Genomic DNA, 18781 nt, shown 5'->3' on the forward strand with positions numbered 1-18781 from the left:
TTCATTCCAGCGACTTGTTTCATAGCTTTAATTTGAGCCGCCGATCCTACTCTGGAGACGGAAATCCCCACATTAATAGCAAGTCTGATTCTAGCATTGAATAGATCAGCGGATAAGAATATTTGTCCATCTGTAATGGAAATCACATTAGTAGGAATATACGCCGAAACGTCTCCCGACTGGGTCTCAACTATTGGTAAAGCAGTCATACTTCCTTCACCTAATTGAGAACTTGATAATTTTTCTTTATTATTTCCTCCCCCCTCTTTTGGTCTATTCAGACTTTTCTTTTTTAAAAATTTATTATTCGTATTTCTTATTCCTTTGCCACTATAGAATTTCTTCGGGGGAGAAATGAGAGATATTTTCTTCCACCACCGAGAATTATTTGACTCTTGTATTTCAAACAATTTACATGATACATCAGGCTGCCCACAACCGACCCAAAAGGGAAGGACCTTTCCTTTTGGGGGTAGGAAAATCATGATCAGGATAGCGGACCCAAAGCTATGGAACTTGGGCGTAAGTCTTTTGCCGAAATGGAGTGGCCTTTTATTTATTATTTATCGTATATTTACTTTTCTATTTTATATTTATATATAGTATTACCGGCCAAAACAAGCAAAGAAAATGAGTACATTTCATTTTACGAGCCTAGGGACTAATTTGTAAGTATGTGAAAGTTTAGGGGTAAAATTATAATTTTCCCAAAGTAAGATTTATGGAACGTTTTGAACAATGTAATAATTAAATAAGTGAAATTTACTATTATAAATAAAAAAAAATAAAGTCCAGACCAAAACCAAGGAAAAAACAAGGTTGTGGACTAAACCGAATAGTTAGCCATATTTTGGTACCGAGGTAAGTTCGTGTGTAAATAATTCAATATTATGTTATTATGTATCTATTGTTTTGATATTGCATGAAATGTATATTTGTCTCTATGAATTTTGTTATTGATGGCTCAATGATGATCCGACAAAGATTTGGTACTTTGAAATCCCGATTGAACCTTAGGAATAGTTAGGATACAAATGTCATGACATTAGGGTTATGCGTGATCCCATGTAAGGCCATATCCGGGATATGACATTGGTATTGATTTGTGATTTCATGTAAGACCATGTCTAGGACATGGCATCGATATAAGACATCGTGTAAGACCATAGCTAGGCTATCGGCATCGATATGTGATCCCATGTAAGACTATATCTAGGATATGGCATTGGCATCTTACTAGGTGTATGAGATTTTCCCCAGGTATTCTTTAGTATTCCAAGTGGTTCAACGGGTAATCCAAAGATTTTGTCGAAGAGATGACAAGGTATGATCATGTTGAAAGGGTACAGATATGTACACAAGGCTCATAAATATTGAGATTATGAATCGATGAGACCTCGGTAAGAAGTGAATGAATGAATTATGATCATGAGATGGCTTTAATTGTATATTGCATATTATGTACCTTTTTGTTAAATGTCATATTGGTTTAGCCAAATGTGTTGGCTTGTAATGATTTGATGATTCATTTTGTATATGGCCATAAGATATGTCTATTATTAATTATGGAGATGTAATCCTATTTATCTATACATCCATGTGCTAAGGTCACTCATAATGTGGTTAAATTCATTTGGTATGGATGAATTGTAGATATGATCATGGATGTTTGATGATGAAATTGTGAGTAAATGGCATATTAACAACTAGTAAATGGCATATCAACAACTAAGGCATGAATATATAAAATGGAAGTAAATTGATGTTACATATTACATGTGGTTTGGTAGGCTTGGTCTAAATAAAATACGGAGTCTTAAGTAAGTATAAATTGATAAGAAGTTATTATGCATGAGCCATGTTTATGAATGTGTAAGTGCCCATTTATGCCATGTAGGATGTCATTGAGATGTGTAAGTATGCATGTGTTATTGAGGGTGACAAAAGGCTTGGAAAATAACTTCAAAATTGTCCACATGGGTAGACACAGGTGTAGCACCCCAGACCCGGCCTAGACGTTATGATCGAATCTGGTGATGTCACATGATAGTGCTTTTGAAATCGTACTTGGCGAGTAAAAACCATTCCAGTTACTTAGTCTTTGTTATGAATACAACGCATCTCTTTTTCGCGGAAGCTTTAATAACAAGCCATTTAAGGGAAACCCGTAATTAATTTCTGAAAACCTTAGATTATAAGAAAAAACCGTTTGTTTTTAGTGAAAATAGAGTTTTGATCATGCTTATTAAAAATAAAACATCAACAATATAAACCAAGTTAAAACCAAATAGTCCGAAAGTCTCAGAAATTACAAAGTAAAACCCAAATTAAAAGAGGAAGCAGGAAACTAAGAAAATTGCATAAATATAGTATGTAATCGTGGTGGTCACCCCCGAGACCTCCGCTACACCGATCCGCCTAATGCTGGGCATTACCTGAACAAATTAAACAGAAAAGGGTGAGTTTCGCAACTCAGTGTGCAATCCCCACAGAAAACGTGCACACAGCATATTATCAGAAATCTATCATGTCTATACAGTTTGGGCCGAAACCCATTACAGAACCAAATACAAATTAGGGCCTTAGCCCAGCTCAGATATAGAGTCAGAAATATGTAAGGACCTCAGCCCAATCAAATACAAAATGCAGATCAGAATATCAGAATCCTACCCACCAGCCTCTACACACCATCTCCGTACAACCCTACACACCATGTGGAGATATAATCAACCCATCCATCCTTACACACCATACTGTACCGAAGTGCGGCACATAAACAGAATAATCGTAGCTGACCTGCCAGATATCAAGCTTAAAAGCCTTTCAGAATACTTCCTCCAAAAATCATTATCCCAACCCCGATGCAATGCAACATACAAAAATGGCATGCTATTATGCAATATATCAGATCATGCTCGATACAGAAATCAAATAGTCAGAATACTCAATGAGGGGTCTATGTATCACTTACCGACCCTACGATAGGTCCACAGTTGACTTGGGTGACCCGTGCAACCTTATAGATCATTTTAAAAAAATGAGCTGACACACCTATATGGCCTGCTCGTTTGGTTCACACGCCCATGTGGCCCATACGGTCCAAATTGGCCTTGGCCATGTAGATCACACGACCTGGCCCAAAATCCCACATTCCCATGTGGTTCACCCGTGTGGGCCCACACAGCCCAATAGGTCAAGCCCGTGTGTCGCACACAGCCTCACCAGCCATCACACGGCCGTGTCATCCGCCCATTTCTTGAACGTACGACCTGGCTCGTCGATCACACGCCCGTGTGTAGCCATACAACCTACCACACGGGCGACCACACATCCGTGTGGCGTTGACAGTTTCATTTTTTGGCTTTTGTCAATTCTCGAAACTACAACGACCACGAGCACTCCAGAACCTTCACTCATACAATCGGGGTTTCACCTACTTCGCACGTCAATTAGAGATCTCCAGTCCTTTGATTATCTCCCAACGCAAAGAGAGAACAGAAGTAATGGATTGCGAAAACTTAGTAGTAAGAAGGGGACGATTTTAGACAGGAAAGAAGAACAAAATTGATAGCAAAGGGAATTTGGGGAGAGCAAAAATGGTAGTAAAGCTTGAGAAAGAAATCAGTTTGGCAAAAATTTTGATCCCTTTCCCTTAAACTCTCCTCAAACTCTCACCACTAACCCACTACTCAGATTTCTAGTAAAACTCAAACTCTCAGCCGCCAAACCAAGGAAAAATAATCTTTTTTGTCCACGCAGGGACTCAAACACAAAACCTCTAGCAAACTGACACTCCACTTAACCTCTAGACTAGTAGGCCCATTCTGCCAGAATTTTACACACAATCAAATATAAGCCTATTAAACCAGATGTGGCTTTATTCATAAAAAATACCAAAAATTAACCCAAGTTGTGACTTGAACTTGGGACCTCTCACACACACCCAAAACACTTAACCACTGAAGCAGACATATATTTGTGTCAATTATTTACAGAAACAATTTATCAAATTTTTGGGGCGTTACAACTTTACCCATCTAAAAGAAAATTTCAGCCTGAAAATTTTACCTGGTCAGAAAAGATGAGGGTACTGTTGACGCATAGGCTCCTCAGGCTCCCACGTAGCCTCCTCAGTACTATGGTTACGGCATAGAACCTTAACCAGTGGAATAGATTTCCTTCTTAGAACCTTTACATCCCGATCCAGAATCTGAACCGGCTCCTCCTCGAAGGCCAGATCTGGCTGAACCTCAACTTCCTCCACAGGAACTATATGTGTGGGATCAGAGCGATAGCATCTCAACATTAAGACATGGAATACATCGTGAATGTGGTTAAGCTCTGGAGGTAACTCCAACTGATAAGTGACCAGTCCCACTCGTTTTGGAATCCGATACGGCCCAAGAAACAGAGGGCTTAGCTTACCTTTGGGACCGAACCTCAAAATCTTCTTCCATGGTGAGACCTTGAGAAAGACAAAGTCCCTCACAGAATACTCTATCTCTCGTCACTTCAGATCTGTATAAGATTTTTGCCTATCAGAATCTGCTTTCAGTCGATCTCGAATCAAATGAACCTTGTCCTTAGTTTCAAAAACTAACTCTGGACCCAGAATACGTTGCTCACCCAACTCAGTCTAGGATAAAGGAGTGTGACACTTACGACCATACAGTGCCTCGTAAAGTGCCATCTAGATGCTAGACTGGAAGCTGTTATTATAGGCAAACTCTGCCAAAGGCAAGTACTCTTCCCAACTGCCTCGAAAATCGATAACACATCTCCTCAACATGTCCTCCAATATCTAAATCACCCTCTTTGACTGACCATCTGTCTGAGGATAGAAAGCAGTACTAAAGCCTAACCTCGAACCCAGAACCTCATGTAGCTTCTTCTAGAATCAAGATGTGAAACGAGGATCCCTACCGAAAATGATCGAGACAGGTACCCCATGGAGTCTCACTATTTCAGAGATGTAGAGTTTAGTCAATTTCTGTAGAAAGAAGTTTGTCCTAACTGGGATGAAGTGAGCAGATTTGGTCAATTAATCCATGATGACCCAGACAGAATCCTTCTTAGTGGGTGTTAAAGGTAACCCATTAACGAAGTCCATCCTTACTTGCTCTCATTTCCACATCAGTATCTTAACTGGCTGCAGCAAACCCGAAGGTAACTGATGCTCAGCCTTAATCTGCTGACAAGTCAAACAACGAGCAACGAACTCGATAGCCTCATGCTTCAACCCTGGCCACCAGTACAACTCTCGCAGATCTTAGTACATTTTATTCCCCCCGGATTCATATCATAAGAGCTACTATACGCTTCCCTCAGAATCGACTGTCTCAAGTCCCCATCAGTCGATACACAAATTCGACCACGAAAATACAATACCACATCCTTATTAATCCCAAAATCCGTAGTAATACCACTCTCAACCTGATGGAAACGCGACTCCAAAGACTTATCCCCCAGCTGTTTACCTCGAATCTGTTCAATTCATGTTGGCTTAACCTGAAGCTCCGCCAACAAACCACCATCATCAAATAAACTGAGGTAAGCAAACATCACCCTCAGATCATTCATAGCCCTACAACTTAACGCATCGGCCACCACACTAGCCTCACCAAGATGATACTCAATAGTGCAGTCGTAATCCTTAAGCAGTTCAACCCATCTACACTGTCTAAGGTTTAACTCCTTTTGAGTGAGGAGATATTTAAGGCTCTTGTGATCAGTGTAGATAGTACATTTCTCCCCGTATAGATAGTGCCTCTAGATTTTTAGAGCGAAGACTACCACAGCCAACTCCAAATCATGCATCAAATAATTAGCCTCATGAGTCTTGAGCTGTCGAGACGCATAAACAACTACCTTTCCATCTTGCATCAGAACACAACCTAGACCCACATGCGACGCATCACTGTATGCCACGAAGTCTTTACTAGGCTCAGGTGTATTAGAACAGGAGCCTGTGTCAGAACAGTTTTGAGCTTATCAAAGCTCTCCTACTTTCCATTAGTCCAAACAAAAAGAATTCTCTTACGTAAAAGCTTAGTCAACAGAGTTGCGATTAAGGAGAACCCCTGTATGAATCGCTGATAATAACCTCCCAGCCCTAGAAAGCTACAAATTTTAGACACATTCTTTGGCTGCTTCCAATCCAACACAGCCTCAATCTTACGAGGGTCAACACGAATCTCCTTAGCAAGCACCACATGTCTTAAAAAGGTCACTCCTTGGAGCCAAAACTCAAACTTACTAAACTTCGCATACAGCTGCTCCTCACGAAGAATCCATATTACCACTCTCAGATGCTCATCGTCCTCATCCTCTGACTTAGAATACAACCAAAATGTCATCAATAAGCACCACTATAAATAAATCCAGGTAAGCCTGAAATACTCGGTTCATTAAATCCATAAATGCCGCTGGTGTATTAGTCAAACCAAAAGGAATAATTAATAACTCATAATGTCCATATCGAGTCCTAAATGTCATTTTCTACACATCGACCTCCTTAACTCTCAACTGATGATAGCCCGAACGTAAATTGATCTTAGAAAACATAGTGACCCTTCAAAATTGGTCGAATAAGTAGTCTATTCTTGGAAGTGGGTGCCTGTTCTTAATCGTTAGCTTGCTCAGCTGGCAGTAGTCGATACACATCCTCATCGTCCCATCCTTCTTCTTCACGAATAGAACAGGTGCTCCCCATGGAGACACACTGGGACAAATGAACCTACGGTCTAACAGTTCTTGAATTTGAGCCTTAAGCTCTGTAAGCTCCTTTGGTGCCATTCGGTAAGAAGCAATAGACACCGGAGCTGTACCAGGAGTCAACTCAATCCCAAACTCTACCTCACAGCTCGGAGGTAATCCCAGTAGCTCCTCAGGAAACACATCTAGAAAATCCCTTATAGTTTTGATGTCCTTAACCGAAGAGTCCCTAGAATCAGAAACACTGATGTAGGCCAAGAATGCCTCATATCCTTTCCATCCAACTTTTTCGCTACTAAAGCTGATATCACATTAGTTAGGTAGTCATGTCGGTCCTCAATCATCACTACCTCACTGTCTTTCCCGGTCCTCAAGACAACCCTTTTCACCGTACAATCCAGACTCACCTGGTGTTTAACCAGCCAATCCATTCCTAAAATTAGATCAAACTCCCCAAATGGAAGCTCCGTTAGATCGACCAGAAATATTGTCCCTTGGACCTCTAATGGAATACCTCTAAATAGCTTACTCAATCGAATAGACTGTCGCAGCGGACTTACAACAATTACCTTACTAGAAGCACTCTCAACAGAATACCCAAGGTTTCAGACATAGTACTAGCTACATATGAATGGGTAGAACCTATGTCTATCAATGCAAGGTAAGGTACATTTTAAATTAAGAACGTACCCGAAATGACGTCCAGAGCATCTCGATCCTCATGACGACGAGCAGCATAAACCAGTGCAGGCTGCCTCGCCTCAGTTGGCCTAGCACCTCTACCTGGTGCTCTCTGTCCTTGGCCCATGCCATTACCACCCCTGGCCTGACCTCGGCCCTTAGATGGCTGCAGAACTACTCTTGGTGGCTGCACATTTCCAATAATCGGAGCTTGCATCTGATCAATTCTCAATGGTCAATCTCGAACACAGTGCTCAGTGGACCTGCACCTCAAACATGCCCCAGTAGTCCTCCAACACTCGTCCGGATGGTGTCTACCACAATGACCACAAAGCGCCACCCTAGTAGGCACAACAGGAGGCCCAACTTTAACTGGCCCATCAGATCTGGCCTTTTTCTTAGGCCTCATCCCAGAACATAAGGGCTCTAATTCCCTCTTATTTTTTCCTTTCTCTTGGTTTTAGCGCTTAGCGCGCTTAACCTCCTCAGCAATCTTCGCCTTCTCAACTAGAACAGAGAAATCACGCTCCCTTTATAGAGCTATCAAAACTCGCAAGCTATCCCTGAGACCATCCTCAAACCGGATACAGCGCTCATACTCAGTTGCCACATACCTCAGCTCAACCTCAAGAACTCGGCCTCATACTCGGCCACTGAACGATCTTCTTGGGTGAGATTAAGGAACTCATACCTTTTGGTATCAATGTAGCTGGCACCCACATACTTACCCTGGAACTTAGTCTTAAAATAATCCCAAGTCAATCGGTCGGGCTGAATGCCCTCCTCAACCGTGAGCCACCATTGGTATGCCTCATCACGTAACAGAGAAACAGCCCCCTTAAGCTTCTACTCAGTAGTAAAATCTAAGTCGTCCATAATTCTCTCCATAGCCTTGATCGCTTTATTTCGTGATAGGTTTTAAATATTTATAATTAATCGTTCTTGAAACTAACTATTATCACGATGGAGGCAAGTGTACCTATCGAACAGTAGTATAGTTTTAGCAAGACCGGATTGTCGAACCCAAATGAACTAAAAGTACTAGTAATGACTGTCTTTTTATTATCTAGCCTAAGAATAAAGAGGTTTTTTTTTAATTAACTAATTATCTAAACTAAGAATGCACAGAGAATGGAATTGGGGAATTGCTTTTGAAAAAATCGATTGAATGAAGACAATACCTAAGGAAAAATCCACCTAGACTGTACTTGTTATTCTAGCTTTAAATCGGACGATTTATTCATTTAACTTGTTCCGTGGAGATCCCTAAGTTATGTTATTATCCCTATTCAAGACTAATAACGTCTAATCCTTAGATTGAATAACCGAGACTTTTCTCTAATTAACACTCTAGGGTTGCATTAACTCGATCTATGGATCCCCTTATTAGGTTTCACCCTAATCTGAAAAAATCTTGTCACCCTATGTCTAGGCACGCAATTAACTCCGCTTAATTATGATAAATGTACTCTTAGACAGGGTCTATTCCTCCTCTGAATAAAAGCTTATCTTGAATCAGTATTCTAGGATATCAAAACAAGAATTAAGAACACATAATTAAGAACAAGTTAAATATTTATCATACAATTCAGAAAATAATAGTAAGATTCGTCTTAGGTTTCATTCCACTTAGGTATTTAGGGGATTTAGTTCATAACTAAATAAGAAAACATCTCAGAATAATAAAGAATACAAAACATAAAGAAAACCTAAATCTCCTGAAGGGGAATTAGGGAGAGATCTTCAATCTTGATGATGAATCCGGCTTCTAAGATGAATCAATCGGCTTCTTTGGAGTAGTTCCTTACTCCCTATTCTATGTGTCCCTTTTCCTCCTCTTTTAGGGTGTATTTATAGGCTTTGGAATGCCTATGAGCCCTCAAAATTAGCCTTTTCCGAATTGGACTCAACTTGGGCTCGGCAGGGACACGCCCGTGTGACATGCCCGTGTGTAATTACTTCAGGCTGTGCTCAAGCCTGTTAGAATGGCACGGGCATGTGGGATGCCCGTGTGAGGAATTCTAGGCCGTGTTGAGTTCGTACTTTGACCCATTTTCTCCGTTTTTGGCCCGTTTCTCGTTCCTTTCGCTCTCTTATGCTCTCCTAAGTATAAAACATGAAATTAAAGCATTAGAAGTATCGAGTTCACCAATTCTTATGGAAAATCATCCATAAAATGCTTTAAACATGGGGTAAAAATATGTATAAATTACGTTTTATCAAATACCCCCACACTTAAGCATTTTCTTGTCCTCAAGCAAAATTCTCAACTCATAATCAAAATAAATTCTTCTCAACTTATAATTTCTATTGATAATATCTCAAATTAATCCATAAGTAATCATACATTGAGAATTCAACTAAAAGAACATAAAAGTTCTAAACATTCCAAGTTGAGCATTTTATTCATGCAAACATAGGTGTCTCCCCTCATTTAAGTAATTACCTTTGATTCAGAATATCATAGAGTTTTACATCCTCACTAAAGATTCACTCAAATCACTTGAGGTGTTTAAGGACAATAAATGAAGCACTCAATAGTCAATAATGAAAAGTCATTACCATAGGCTTGCATGAGAATCAAATCTCCACCACTATAATTTAAGATGATACATCAATCAAAAGGTCTTTAGAGGCTTGTAATGGGGCTTGGTTAGGGGGTATGGTCACAAGTTTAAAGAAATGGTTAGAATCGAGGTTGAATTGAAAAATTGCCTTACTAGAAAAAAAGTTAATCTTCACTTGCGTACAACAGAGCTTCTTCTCAGAATATGGAATTACTAATAAATATACATATTTTTTTTAAAACAAGTTAAATAACATAGACTAACTATTAAGAACAAAACATAGTTAAGCAATCCATTCAACTCAAATCTCAACAAAAATAGGGATTAATTTAGGGGATTTCAACAATAATGGGTTAAGGGTTAATATTAAGGGTAATACAAAGAATGGTTTGTTAGGCTCAAGGGGGTTTACTAGGGGTTAATCATGGAGGTAGGCTTTTCATGGCATGAGTGGGTTAATCCTAAGTGCCTTAATCATTTTGATATATCAAATCAAATGGTGTGGTCTCGACATGCATAATCAAGCAAGTTCTAGAATAACAGTTCAATACTGACGCACTCAAAGCAATAATAAAATTGAGCATGAAAGGATTAATAGATGCTCAAAAGGCTCAAAAATCTTACAAAAATTATGGCTTTCTGATGTTTAGACTCGTGAATTCCAATTCAAAGTAATACCTAGACTTGGGTAAACTACCTATAATTTTAAATTCTTAAAAATCAACTTATCATGTTTGATTATCTAATGTATTAATGTTTAAACAATCAATGCATAAATCCCTATGTTTTAATTCAAGATATATCAATCAAAATCATAAATCAATTAAAATTTTATCCTAAATATGATATGAGAGTTTTTCAGGAGAACAAGGTGATTATTCAGAGATTTTTCTGATAATGACATGAATGTCCCTCCCACACTTAAGATAGGTATTATAGAATATAAAAATTAGATAGGGAGAGAAGTGAAACTTCCTGTATGATGAATTCCTCGCACTAGAGTTTTGGAGAGTAATCAGTTTGAGAGTGGAGGAGGATATAAGTCCTGCGCCAAAAGAATATTATATCTAGTGGTAGTTATGGTCGTGGTCAATCAGGACATGGCAGTCGTGGAGAACCTTTCCCGGTGGAGTTTTAGTTCCTATGTGACGATGAGCTTAAGAGCTCTATATAACTGTGCTAAAATCAAGAACTTTTTAAGGGATATTAGGAAGAATAATTACTCAAAAAGAAATAACCAAAATTAATAATTAAAAATAAAATTTCTAAAATCTAATAAAAATAAAAAGTAGTTTCAATAAAAATTAAAAACATAAAATAATAAATAAATATTTTTAAACATCTTTATCGCTGGATGGTTCGCGAGGTAGGACTGGCGATGAGATGTGGAGGTGTTGAAAAATCTACTTTAGAGTAGCATCAATGTTGTCAAATCGTTGAAAACACTGCTGCTCGAATTAGGTGAGGCGCTTAGAGATGTCAGCATATGAAGCCGCCGCATGAACTGGACGAGAGGGTGGTGGTGGCTGAATCGGTAGGTCCTCGTGTTGTGGGGGGACATCATCAGGAATGTCCCCGTAGGCCTCCTTCTCGGTAGATTGGGTGACACAATACTGGGGAGGGTAGGTTCCTCGGCGCTTCTCGATCATCCTCGTGCTAAGCATGCTCGAGATACCTTTTGGGGACATCTGGCAGATGAGGGTGAGGGATGATTCTTGAGCCGCGGTGTTGAGGAGCCCGAAGTGTCACACCAGTCGAGTTACGTAGGGGCCAATGGAGATGGCCCCCTTTCGATGCCGCTCCGCCTGGTGCTAAATCGCAAGGGCAATGAAATAGGCAAGGTCGATGACGTGCCCTTGCGACATACACCATAAGAAGTAAGCGTCCTGAGTGTTGACGACGCCGGTGCTCTCTTGCGTCCCTGTAATCGTGTGGGCCAAAATGGCATGTAGGTACCTCAGGGATGGTGGGTAAACTGATGCCTTGGAGCGGCTAAGATTGTAGGAGGCTGCACCAGGGGCCAAAGTGTGCCAACACTTCGAGGGAGAAAAATGTATGTGGCGAGTTAGAGCATGTAGTTCATTTTCCTCCTTGAACTCCTCCGTATATAAGCCTAGTGCTGCACTGAACTCTGGGACGCTTAGCTGGTGGACTAACCCACCTAAGCGAAACTGGACCGTGCCGAAATCATCGTAATTTTTCATTACGGTCTGAAGATGGAACGTTGAGCATAGTTCCATCGTGAGCTCGAGATACGTCAGCTCGATAATCCCAAAGAACAACTCCCAAGGGTTAGTGGTTAGAGGGCCCGAATCGCATTAGCCATCTGAACTTGTTCTATGGTAGCCTAGTCGATGCAGTGGCCCGCAATTAAGGGTCGGGCCCGAAGTATTTGTAAAAGCTCTTCTTGGGGCCCTCGGGGAAACTGCAGGAGAGGGTGACGAATTTTTGTGGTTAGACTCGCGGAAGATGACGCTCTCTTCCTCTTCTTCGAGGCAGGTACGACGACCTTTTTACCACGTAAAGATGACATGGTACCTGCATTTAGAATCATCAAGTCATCTTGATGAGTGGTCAAAGTAAAAGGAATACAGTTTTCAAATAAAAAGCAGAATTTCAGGCACAACCAAACATAACTAATATAATAATTTTGTGACCTTATCATTGTATGAAAATGGGTGTAGTAATGGCATGTGTAGGACAAAAGAGTGAGGCTTTTCTAACAACATGATTAAAAAATACAAATTGAATGATAGACATTGGCATGGAAATATCATGAGAATGAGCATGGTAAAGTCATGGGTATGAGGTTTCCCTAATAACTTGATTTAACACGCAATGTATAATAACTAACCTAAGAGATACAAACTAAATGATAAAATAATGAGCAAAATGAAAAATAGTTCGAAAGCAATGAAGATTATGCTAATAATAAGCATTAGTAATAAGTAAAATAGAAGTGAAAAGAGTAAACAAACGCTAAGGGAGAGAGATTGAGCGTTAAAAATGAAGTTGGAGGCGGCGCACAGGGGTGGTAGGGAGGCCGTGTGGAGTTGCAACGGCTGGGGTTAGGGTTTTTGAATGGGGAAGAAAGTGAATAGTGTAGGATATTTATAGATTTTGGGGCACACGGCCATGGCACACGCTCGTGTTCCCCAATTTTAGCCCGTGTGATTCGTGAATTTCAATTTGGGCGCATCTGACATTTAGTACACATCCGTGTTCCTCGGGCGTGTGGGTTCACACGGCCGTGTCGCACGACCATGTCTAGCTTCGTTCGCTTCTCCCACACCCATATGTGCAAATCCCACGCTCGTGTTAGTTTAACAGGTTCGACCACAGGTGTTCCACACGGGCGTGTCAAACGCCTGTGTTGTTTTAATAGGTTAGCCCACGGTTCTTCCACACGGGCGTGTCGTACGCCCGTGTTGTTTTAACAGGATCGACCATGGCCATATCGCACAGCCGTAGCGTTTAATCGTAGCTTGTGTTGGGGAAATCTTTTACCCTATTTTCACACGGCCTTAAGCACGCCCGTGTGCTTGGCTGTGTCTCTGTGGAAACACCTGTATTTAAGATTTCTATTAGTAAGTTAGGAGTTAAATGCCAAAATTTAAAGAAATTAATATTATTAGTGCTCGGGTTGCCTCCCGAGAAGCGTTTATTTATAGTCTAAGCTCGACTTACCTCTCCAGTGAATGGTCATGGTGGTTTGAGGAGTTTATACTCCTCATTCCTGCTTTCAATCTCATCAAAATAAGGTTTTAATCGAGTGTTGTTTACCTTAAAAGTGTTGAACTTAGGATGACTCACCTTCACCGTATCAAATAGAAAAATACTGAGTACCATAAGAGGGATTTCCTCATTCGGTGTGGTAGTGACAATGTGGGGATCTGCTGCATCTAATAAGACCTTATCACCAACCTTAAGTTGATTTTGAGAGGTATCGAGCTCGTTTTGGCGTAGTTTCGGTTTGTCGAGTGTTCTTGGTTTGTGCGTCCGTCATTCATTGAGTTCCTCGATTCGTAATCTTTGATCTTCATGAATAGGTCCTCTACTAGTGCTTGAGAACGACTCATGTGCTTCCTTCAGACTCATTTTCTGCAAAGTAGGTTGCACCATATTGTTAGTTTTAGTAGAATGGTTTAAATGATCACCTTCAATTCCTGATGTGTTGCCAAAATTGCGAGCTTGAAGGGTGATTGTTTTGTCTCCCACCTGGAGTGTGAGTTCACCTGTGCCAACATCAATGATGGTTTTAGCAGTTGCTAAAAAGGGCCTTCCTAGAATTAAGGGAGTGTTGCTATCCTCTTCTATGTCTAGAACAATAAAGTCAACAGGAAATATAAATTTATCGATTTTAACTAGCACATCTTCAATAATACCTCTAGGGAATCTTATAGTTTCATCTGCTAATTGAATGCTCATCCTAGTCTGTTTGGGTTTCAACCTAGTTGCTTAAACATTTTATAAGGCATGACGTTGATACTAGCCCCTAGATCAACTAATGCATAATTAACATCTAAACTACCAATTAAGCAAGGAATAGTAAAGCTCCCTGGGTCTTTTAGTTTGTTGGGTAGTTTATTTTGGAGTATGGCCGAGCAAACTACGTTCAGCTCCACATGCAATGCCTCGTCCAACTTCTGCTTATTTGTTAAAAGTTCTTTTAAAAATTTCATTGTGTTTGGCATCTGCGATAGAGCTTCAATAAACGGTAAGTTAAAATGTAATTTTTTTAAGATTTTAAGGAATTTACCAAACTGTTCATCTAAGCGGTCTTTCCTTGTCACGTTGGCGTATGGCACACGAGGTTTATATTCGACAGTCACTAGTTTATTTGTATTTTGATCTACCTCACCTTGACCTTTGCTTACCACAGTTTCTTACCTCGATTCTGGTTCAAGCTCATCGACTCCTTTGTCATCTGGAATATTAATTGCGTTGAGTTGTTCCCTTGGGTTAGGTTCGGTATTACTTGGTAAACTACCTTGTGGTCGTTCGGAGATTAGTTTGGAAAGCTGGCCAATCTGAGTTTCGAGCCTTTGGATCGATGCTTGTTGATTTTTAAGTGCTGTCTCGGTGTTCTAAAAATGGGTTTCTGACACTGATATAAACTTTGAGAGCATCTCTTCAAGGTTAGGCTTCTTTTCCTGTTGGTAGGGTGGTTGTTGGTAGCCCGGAGGATGCTGTGGTCTTTGATTTCCTTGACCGCCCCACAAGAAATTGGGGTGGTTCCTCCAACCTGCATTATAAGTGTTACTATATGGATTGTTTTGAGGTCGAGGATTATTACCCATGTAGTTTAATTGCTCGTTATCCATGTTGTGGCCATAAGGTTGGTATTCCGAATGGTTTGTTCCACCTCCACTTGTTTTGTACTGCATTACTGGATGAACCTGTGAAGAATTAAGAAAACCATCAATCTTTTTATTTAAGAGTTCTACCTGATTAGAGAGCATGGTGACCGAATCGACTTGTAAACGCCGGCTATTTTCGTTGGCTTTGTCCTTATAACTTGCCACTGATAGTTATTCAGTGACACATCCTCTATAAACTCATAGGCATCTTTTGGTGTTTTATTGTTGATGGTCCCGCTAGCAGCTGCGTCAACCATTTGTCGAGTCGAAGGATTTAGACCATTGTGAAATGTTTCTACTTGGAGCAAAAGCGGTAACCCATGGTGGGGGCATATTCTCAAAAGGTCCTTGTATCCTTCCCATGCATTGTAGAGTGTTTCTAAATCCATCTGCACAAAAGAAGAGATATCATTACGTAATTTAGCCGTTTTAGCCGACGAAAAATATTTTAGTAAAAAGTTTTCTGTCATTTGTTCCCAAGTAGTAATTGACCCTCATGGTAACGAGTTCAACCACTATTTAACTTTGTTCCTCAATAAAAAGGGAAAGAACTGAAGACGTATGGCATCATCAGAAACGCCATTAATTTTAAATGTATCGCATAGCTCTAAGAAGTTGGCTAAATGAGCATTGGGATCCTCATCCTGCAAACCATCAAACTGAACAAATTGTTGTATCATTTGAATAGTGTTAGGTTTTAATTCAAAAGTATTTGTCGCTACAGTAGGTATAACTATGCTTGATTTAGTTCCTGTTAAAGAAGGTTTAGCATAATCATACATAGTGCGTGGAGTAGGATTTTGATTAACCGCAATTGTAGGAGGTAGCTAATTGCCTTGGTTTTCAGCCATCTCTTCGGTTGGGGGTTGAGTATTGTCTTCTTGCTCGTTCTTCGTGTATCTTAAGCTTCGCCTTATTTCTCTTTGGTTTCTACGAACTGTGCGATCGATTTCTTCGTCAAAAAGTAGTGGCCCTGACGGGTTTCTTCTAGTCATAAACTATAAAAACCTGCCAAAACAAGGAAAAAGTAAATAAGTAAGTAATAATAATAATAATATAAAATTAAATTGCAAGAAAAATAAATGGCTAAAGTAATAAAAATTCAGTGTTCCTAATACCTTAGTTCCCCGGCAACGGTGCCAAAAACTTGATCGCGTTATTTCGTGATAAGTTTTAAATATTTATAATTAATCATTCTTGAAACTAACTATTATCGCGATGTAGATAAGTGTACCTATCGAACAGTAGTATAGTTTTAGGAAGACCAGATTGTCGAACCCAAAGGAACTAAAAGTACTAGTAATGACTGTCTTTTTATTATCTATCTTAAGAATAAAAAGCTTTTTTTCTTAATTAACTAATTATCTAAACTAAGAATGCACAGAGAATGGAATTGGGGATCTGCTTTTGCAAAAATCGATTGAATGAAGACAATACCTAAGGAAAAATCCACCTAGACTGTACTTGTTATTCAGGCTCTAAATCGGACGATTTATTCATTTAACTTGTTCCATGGAGATCCCTAAGTTATGTTATTATCCCTATTCAAGACTAATAACGTCTAATCCCTAGATTGAATAACCGAGACTTTTCTCTAATTAACACTCTAGGGTTGCATTAACTCGATCTATGGATCCCCTTATTAGGTTTCACCCTAATCCAGAAAAATCTTGTCACCCTATGTCTAGGCGCGCAATCAACTCCGCTTAATTATGATAAATGTACTCTTAGACAGGGTCTATTCCTCCTCTGAATAAAAGCTTATCTTAAATCAGTATCTTGGGATATCAAAACAAGAATTAAGAACACATAATTAAGAACAAGTTAAATATTTATCATACAATTCAAAAAATAATAAAAATATTCATCTTAGGTTTCATTCCCCTTAGGTATTTAGGGGATTTAGTTCATAACTAAATAAGAAAACATCTCAGAATAATAAAGAATACAAAACATAAAGAAAAACCAAAACTCCTGAAAGGGAATTGAGGAGAGATCTTCAGTCTTGATGATGAATCCAGCTTCTGAGATGAATCAATCGGCTTCCTTGGCTATTCTGTGTGTCCCTTTTTCTCCTCTTCTAGGGTGTATTTATAGGCTTTGGAATGCCTATGAGCCCTCAAAATTAGCCTTTTCCGAATTGGACTCAACTTGGGCTCAGTAGGGACACGCCCGTGTGACACGCTTGTGTGTGATTACTTCAAGCTGTGCTCGAGCCTGTTAGAATGGCACGGACGTGTGGGATGCCTATGTGAGGAAGTCTAGGCCATGTTGAGTTCGTACTTTGGCCCATTTTCTCCGTTTTTGGCCTATTTCTCGTTCCTTTCGCTCTCCTATGCTCTCCTAAGTATAAAACCTGAAAGTAAAGCATTAGGAGCATCAAATTCACCAATTCTTATGGAAAATCATCCATAAAATGCTTTAAACATAGGGTAAATTTATGTATAAATTACGGTTTATCAGGCCTCCATCCAATACTCAGCTACGTTAGGGGTGACTCCAGCGACACCTCTAAATAACTTAGCCCTATTGGACTGGAGTCGTTCCTTAACTGACCCTCGGCCTCCAGATACAATGTTGGGCCAAGTGACCCTTTCCAAAATTTGTAGCGTGGCTTGGGACAGTGCATCGTCCCCAGCCACACGAACATAAAACCTAGTCTCTGTCACAGGTGATACCGGTGTCTCACTAGTATCCAAGTTCGGTATATCATCCATGGAAGAGGACTCAGCCTCTACCTCAGCCTCTAGTACGACACCCGCGGATACCTCGTGCACTCATTGTCTAATGGAATTTATCTGTATTACAAATTTTATGGATCAGTTACAGTTTCAATATTTATTAGTAGATGTTTTATATAGAGCAGTGTCAGAATGTTCAGAGTCGGTTGTCGTGAGTAGTAGTCTCACTACAGTTTTCAGTTTACACTACCTAGAGTATTCTCTGTATGGTATAATGCCTACAATTCTAAACAGAGTTTCAGAAAACTTATAGGATCGGCGCTGGAGACTCGATGTACCACTTACTTATTCCAAAAAAAATGCTTCAAAACATTTACAATTCATTTCTTTCAAACCAAGTTTAAAACCTAAATCCACAGCTGAGTTTTCAACCTAGCTCTGATACCACTAAATGTAGCACCCCAGACCCGGTCTAGTCGTTATGGCCGACTCTGTCAATGTTACATGATAGTGCCTTTGAAATCGTAATTGGCGAGTAAAAATCGTTCCAGTTACTTAGTCATTGTTATGAATACAACGCATCTCTTTTTCGCGGAAGCTCTAATAACAAACCGTTTAAGAGAAACTCGTAATTAATTTTTGAAAACCCTTGTTTAAAAGAAAAACCATTTGTTTTTAGTGAAAACAGAGTTTTGATGATGCTTATCGAAAATAAAACATCAACAGTATAAACCAAGTTAAAACCAGATAGTCCAAAAGTCCTAGAAATTACAAAGTA

General features: G+C 39.7%; 1 protein-coding gene and 1 non-coding gene across 2 annotated transcripts in view; one reads left to right on the top strand and one right to left on the bottom strand.

The window, feature by feature from the left end:
• Positions 1–7804, bottom strand: part of LOC108481452 (uncharacterized) — a 7823-nt gene extending 19 nt beyond the window's left edge. The window contains exons 1-9 of the mRNA XM_017784582.1: positions 7676–7804; positions 7405–7582; positions 7284–7335; positions 6817–7015; positions 6104–6332; positions 5794–5966; positions 5509–5694; positions 4147–4465; positions 1–130 (exon numbers count right to left, since the gene is read on the bottom strand). The exon at positions 1–130 is cut by the window's left edge and continues 19 nt beyond it. Of these exons, the coding sequence (XP_017640071.1) occupies positions 1–130; positions 4147–4465; positions 5509–5694; positions 5794–5966; positions 6104–6332; positions 6817–7015; positions 7284–7335; positions 7405–7582; positions 7676–7804 (1595 nt within the window). The remainder of the gene's footprint in view (positions 131–4146; positions 4466–5508; positions 5695–5793; positions 5967–6103; positions 6333–6816; positions 7016–7283; positions 7336–7404; positions 7583–7675) is intronic.
• A 7833-nt stretch (positions 7805–15637) lies between these two features.
• On the top strand, positions 15638–15744 carry LOC128294423 (small nucleolar RNA R71). Its single transcript, XR_008284734.1, has one exon. It is a non-coding gene; the product is annotated as a small nucleolar RNA R71 (small nucleolar RNA).
• The last annotated feature ends 3037 nt before the right edge of the window (positions 15745–18781 follow it).

The sequence above is a fragment of the Gossypium arboreum genome, chromosome 6, assembly GCF_025698485.1.
Source record: "Gossypium arboreum isolate Shixiya-1 chromosome 6, ASM2569848v2, whole genome shotgun sequence".
Taxonomy (NCBI): domain Eukaryota; kingdom Viridiplantae; phylum Streptophyta; class Magnoliopsida; order Malvales; family Malvaceae; genus Gossypium; species Gossypium arboreum.